Source organism: Condylura cristata, unplaced genomic scaffold, assembly GCF_000260355.1.
Source record: "Condylura cristata isolate star-nosed mole 26May11 unplaced genomic scaffold, ConCri1.0 scaffold00034, whole genome shotgun sequence".
Lineage (NCBI taxonomy): Eukaryota > Metazoa > Chordata > Mammalia > Eulipotyphla > Talpidae > Condylura > Condylura cristata.
This window is the reverse complement of record NW_004567135.1, coordinates 4,271,601-4,277,312: the sequence shown is the minus strand read 5'-3', so window position 1 is coordinate 4,277,312 and position 5,712 is coordinate 4,271,601. Positions and strand designations below refer to the sequence as shown.

At 64.4% G+C, this 5,712-nt stretch overlaps 1 protein-coding gene across 1 annotated transcript in view; it reads right to left on the bottom strand.

Moving 5' to 3' along the window:
• Window positions 1–5,712, bottom strand: part of ITGA5 (integrin, alpha 5 (fibronectin receptor, alpha polypeptide)) — a 13,759-nt gene that overhangs the window by 7,162 nt on the left and 885 nt on the right. The window contains exons 2-13 of the mRNA XM_004692487.2: window positions 4,703–4,815; window positions 4,481–4,601; window positions 4,276–4,337; window positions 4,150–4,195; window positions 3,800–3,925; window positions 3,535–3,579; window positions 3,357–3,400; window positions 1,905–1,961; window positions 1,426–1,478; window positions 932–1,140; window positions 512–703; window positions 225–270 (exon numbers count right to left, since the gene is read on the bottom strand). Of these exons, the coding sequence (XP_004692544.1) occupies window positions 225–270; window positions 512–703; window positions 932–1,140; window positions 1,426–1,478; window positions 1,905–1,961; window positions 3,357–3,400; window positions 3,535–3,579; window positions 3,800–3,925; window positions 4,150–4,195; window positions 4,276–4,337; window positions 4,481–4,601; window positions 4,703–4,815 (1,114 nt within the window). The remainder of the gene's footprint in view (window positions 1–224; window positions 271–511; window positions 704–931; window positions 1,141–1,425; window positions 1,479–1,904; window positions 1,962–3,356; window positions 3,401–3,534; window positions 3,580–3,799; window positions 3,926–4,149; window positions 4,196–4,275; window positions 4,338–4,480; window positions 4,602–4,702; window positions 4,816–5,712) is intronic.

Genomic DNA, 5,712 nt, shown 5'->3' with positions numbered 1-5,712 from the left:
ATGCAGCCGCTGAGACGCCCCCCGGCCCCAACATGCAGCCCCTGAGACGCCCCCCGGCCCCAACATGCAGCCCCTGAGACGCCCCCCGGCCCCAACATGCAGCCGCTGAGACGCCCCCCGGCCCCAACATGCAGCCGCTGAGACGCCCAACAGGCCCAACATGCAGCCCCCTGAGACGCCCTCCAGTCCCCACTTTCCTGGCTGCCCCCACCAGGAGTTCATACCTGTACATCACAGCTTTATCCACACCAAAGGACCCCACGATCAGATCTGCAAGAAGACAAGAAATTACCCCTTCTGGCGAGCCCCCAATCAGGGTCCCTCAATGCCTCTTCGTGTTTGACTGCAGGAGGCTGAAGTGAGGATACCGCCACCTGGTGGCGCCACGTCAGAACTGCGCCAGGAGCTTAGGGGAGGGGGGGTGCCCAGCCCCCCCAGGGGTCCGGACCCTGGGCTTGGGGCACCCGAAGGTGAGAGGGGCCAGGCTCGGCTCGCCAGGGATCTAACTCACCAGGGTATCCGTTGCCGTCCAGGTCTCGGCCGCCTCGAAGAGCAGAGCCAAAGAAGTCAGGGCTGTGGCCGGGGGCCCACAGGGGCAGCAGGACCTGGGACGGCTTAGAGCCCAGCCCCCCCGGGCTCCCCGGGAACACAAACACCACTCCCTGCTGGGTCTCCCCCCCAAAGGGGGCCCCGATGGCCACATCTGCAAGGACACACACACAGCAGTCAGCAGGCAGGAGCTCCAGAGCCTAAATTTCTACCACACCCCGGGGCCCAGGGTCCCTGTTTTTTCACTGGACACCCCCAGGATTGTAATTTGTTCAAACCCCAAGACTTGGGTGAAGGTCCGAGCCTATGCTGGGGAGGTCCCAGGAGTCTGGGCACCGCGGCACCGCCCCCTCCCCGGGCCCCCGACTCCTCCTCCGCTCACCCTGGTAGCCATCCTGGTCCAGGTCTCCCAGGGGGGTCAAGGAGCTGCCAAACCGGCCAAACTCATCGTGGCCAGTGAGGGTGAGGGTGGGCGTGGGCTCCATGCCAGCGGGGCGCTGCAGGTACACGTAGACCCTGCCCACCTCCTGAGGCCGCCCGTCGGCCGTCCGCTCCATGAGCAGGGGTGCTCCCACCAGCAAGTCATCCAGCCTGGGCACAGGGGACATCCTGGCACCCGGCCGCCTCTTCCCCTGCCCACCCAGAGCCGGAGCGGAAAGCCTGGCTGCCTGCAGCCCACGCTCCCTCCCACCAGGTGAGTCCCCGAGTCTCTGGTGTCCAGCTGTCAACTTCCCTGTTCGGGGAAGGTGACTGCATGAGTGAGCAGGATCCAGAGGAAAGACCTGGAAAAGCCCCCCTTCCTTTCTGCCGCCCCGCACCCCCTTCCCGCCCGGATCTGGGGCGGCACCGTGGCGCGTGGCCTGTCCCACCACTCACCCGTCCCCATTGACGTCCGTGGCAGCCACTGCATAGCCGAAGTAGGAGGCCATCTGGGGGGTCAGAACTAGGGGTCAGGGCCTCGCCGGGGGCGCAGCGTTAAAGACACTATCACGCTCCTGCCAACCACTGCAGCACGGGTTCCATCCCCGGCCAGGGAGGGACCCTCAGGGCACAGCAGCCCTCTCCTGTCTCCCCGCTGCTCCCCTCAGCAGTGTTTCAGTCATTCTGCCTGTTCTGCTCCCCACTCTGTCTCTGGGGAGTCCTCTCACCTCCCCCTGTACCCCAGTTCTTGTGTGCATAAATGAATCAATCTAAAAAAAAATACGTAGGGTTCAGTAAGCAGGACTAACAGGCTGACCAGAGACTCTCCAGGGAGGTCAGGCCTTCCAGGGGCCTGAGAATCTGGGCCGAGTTTCCCGGGTCAGGCCTGGGCTCGGTTGGCAAAGGGCATGCGGCTTGCAGAGGGGTGTTCTCACCTGCTCCCCTGAGAAGTTGTAGAGGGACCGGATGTCTGAGCCATTAAGGATGGTGACCTGGGGGTGAGGAGACACGGTCTCGGTCCTGGACTGCCAGGCACCCCACGGACCGGGGAGGAGCGCAGGGCCCGGGCGGCCACTCTAGGGCCGGCCCTGCCCCCCACGCCCCGGGCTCTGCCTTCTCGTCCCGTCTCAGCCACGGCAGCTCCACCGGTATCCGTGTCACTCAACGCTGGCAGGGCTCACGTGGACCTGGCTGTGCCCAGCTCCATGCCCCCGACGGAAGACTGGGGCAGGGCTTGCCCGGCTCTCCGCCCCGCAGAGTCTAAAGCCGGGCTGCTGGTGAGCGGAAGCGCTCAGTAACTCCCAGCTGCGGCACCCCTGCACGCGCCCGCCCGCCCTCTCCACCTGTGGCCCACAGGGCCTGGGGCACGCCCGCCCTCCCCTCCCCTGGCCCAGCAAGGGGACTGAGGCCCCCAGGGAGGCGGAGAGGGAGGCCGCTGGGCCCCGCAGCCTCGGCGTCCGGCTGGTGTCGAGGTCCTCCAGCACCAGCCCGCGGGCTGCTTCTCTGGGCACTGCACTGATGGCTTTTCTTCAGGACCTCATGTCCCCTAGAGGATACTCGGGCTTCCGCTTCACCGATCTTTTCTAGAACCTTCTGTGATCCATCCCCACAGTTGGAAAGGAGGGTAGGACTTCCCCTACGCTAGATCACCTTCACTACTTTTCCGGAATGTGTCAGGGTGCAGGAAAGCTGCAGTCTTCGGAAGACGGCAGATCTGGCCCGAGATCTCTTTGCAGTCAGCCCCCGGGGCCAGCTTCACTTGCGAGGCCGTACAAAATGTGGGTGATAATATCTACCCCCATAAGCTCATGGTACAAAATGTGGGTGATAATATCTACCCCCATAAGCTCGCGGTACAGAGCGGAGGTCCTGGGGAGACCATGTCAGGGGCGTGTGAAGGGAGACTCCACCCAGACAGCCCCGTGGGTCTCGCGTCTCATCTTGCGAGCTGGATGGCAGACCTGATCAGATGGGGCGTGAGGTCTCATTCATCTCCTTATCTGTTACTTCTTGCCTCAGTAAATGCTGCTAATAAACCAACCGCAATGGCATTCTTATCTGTCTCCTTTTTAAAGCACTTGTCACGGTCTAATAATAGCAGCTACCAGGATACCTGCCGAACATTCCCAAGTGCTTCACACGCATTAGCTCACTGCACCCTCGCAAGAGCCTTTGAGGTCAGAACTATTATTACCCCATTCTACAGAGAAGAATGAGGTTCCGAGGGGCTAAGTGGGCTTGGGGCTTTGATGGACTGAAGCGGGGCATGAGGAGATGACACAGGATCGCGTCTCCACCCTGGAGCCCACGGCCCTCTCAGCCCGGAAACCCTCACAACCTGCTGCCTGAGGCTCTCGGGGGGGGGGGGGTGTCAGGCTGGGGCTTACATAACCGTAAGTGAGGTTTCCTTTGGGCACACCAGCCACGAAGTCTGTCAAGAGAAGAGAAAGTCGTGGGTGGGAACGGAGATAAGGGTCAGCCACCAAAGGCGGGTGTCTCAGGTTCGGGGTCCCCGCTCCGGTCTCCCTCGGCCCTCCCTTGCCCCCTGCCTGTGGGTACACTTACCTTCCGTGTCATCGCCACTGAATTCACCCACGGCCACGGAGTACCCTGCGGGGAGAGGTGGGGGGGTGGATATTAGGGTCCCTGCGTTGCGCCCCACCTACCTGGCCTCTCATCCCTCCCTCCCTTCTCCGCCAGGACCTGGCCCTCTCCGTCCGCCTGCCCTCCCGAGCTCAGGCAGCGATGCCAGGCTGTGGAGGGACACGCAGGGTGAGGAAGGACGAGGGTCTGAGTGGCTGGGAGGTTCCCTGTCCCCCCCCCCCCTTACCCAGGTAGCTGTCGTCATAGATGGAACTGGCCTGGCGAGTCTGCAGCTGGCCTTGAACCAGGTTGATCAGATACTCGGGGTAGTAGGATTCTGCAATCTGCTCCTGCGTGGCCGACAGGATCTGGCCTGGGGAAGGGGAGGGGCGGGGACCATGGAGGAGGCATCAGGCCTGATCGGGTAAGACTTCAGGAATCTGGACCTTGCAAGGGAAGGTGGTGTGAGAGGACGTGCGTCTCAAGAAGGCGGAGAGAACTGGAGTGGGGGCGGGGAAGGACCATGATCCCAGGCCAGGAACTAGGCAGAGGCGGGAGCCAAGCAGGGGGCTTAGCAGTAGCGGAGGGAGGACTCACCTTGCCAGAAATAGCTTCCTGGGCCACCCAGAACCACTCGCCCAGTCTGGGGGGGAGGGGGAGACGTGAGCCACCTGGTCTGCAGTCCCCCGCACCCCCAGCCACGCCCCTGGTGAAGCCCCTCACCTTGGTGAACTCAGCGCTGAAGCCCCCTTGGCAGTAACCCTGTCCAGCCGCCCAGCTGAAGTCTGTGAGGGAGAAGGCAGTGGGAAGGGGGGCGAGGGGGGAGGACGGGGAGGGGCCGGAGGAGGGAGCGGCCCTTCCTGGATCATCCGCCTGGAAGGCCAGGCCCCGGGCCGGGAGGGTGAGAGATGGCCGCTGGCGGCCCTACCTGAGCGGCAAGGTGCGTACTCCAGGATGCGGGTGAAGTTGTCGGTGGAGAGGTAGCAGGTGCCTACCGGGTCGTTCAGCGGGTCCTTCTCCGTGCGCCAGCTGTACAGGGGCGCGCAGGCCTGGGCCCAGAGGTGGGCTTCAGCCTTGGCTCAACAGGGCCGCCCCCCCCAGGCCTGGGCCAGGCCCCCTGAGCCCCCAGCCCACAGAGCCCGGCCCTCACCAAGATGGAGGAGCCGTGGGCTCGAACTGTGGCCCCGAACCACTGCAGGGACTTGTACTCCACGGGCTCCTGTTCCTCAGAGCCGGACAGCGAGGACTCCAGGGTCCGGGAGCCTAGGGAGAGGCGCGGAGTCACGCCCAGGGCAGGTCCTGCCTTGGGGCCGGGGGCACCTAAGACCTTGGGAGCTGAGCCCCGAGGCTGGGGGAGGGGCGGGGGGCTTTGGAGCTGGGCATGTGGGCGACCCCCTCCCTAGGGCGCAGGCCGGAGTCTCCTCCCCTTCCCCACAGGAGGCTGGGTGGGGTGAGCAGGAATGAGGTGGGGTGTTGCCAGAGGACAGTGGGAAGAGGGCCACTCCCCAGGGGCGTCCTCTGCCCCTGGGCTCGCCTTTCTCCCAGGACCCCTGTTCGCCTCCTTCCAGACCCTGCTCACCCCCCTTGCTGTCTGCATTTCTCTCAGACTGTCAGACCCTCCAGTGGCTCAGCTGTCTCCACTCTCTCCGCCCTGGGGTCGGCTGTTTCGGGGCCTTCTCTCCCCTGCTCCCCGAAGGCCCCAGTCCCCAACCTCTCCGCTCTCCACACCCCTCTTATCTGCAGCCAAACGGCTCAGGCTCATGCCCTGTTCACCATTACCCGCACTGTGACCTTGGGCAAATTCCTTAGCCCATTTCTTCCCCTACAAAGTGGGGGTAACCCCCAAGGTCTGACAGCGCGAGTGCTCTCGAAGGGCCACGGTCCGTTTGCCTCTGTCTCCGCCTGCGGGGCCGCCTGCCGAGGGCCGGCGTGACCGCACCTAGTGACCTTGAGCTCCGGCCGCGGGCGGGGCCTAGTGGCGATTCCCGGGCAGCCGCGCCCGCCCATGGGCCGCGCTCCGCCCCGGCTGGGCTGCGAGAAGCCCGTCTCCGGTGCGGCTCTCGCGTCTTTGTCTCTCACTGCCCTGGCCTCCCTGAGTCGTGGGTGATTCAGGGGAAATGAGAGCCACATGTTTCTGAATCATGCCTGCCCTGCTTGGCC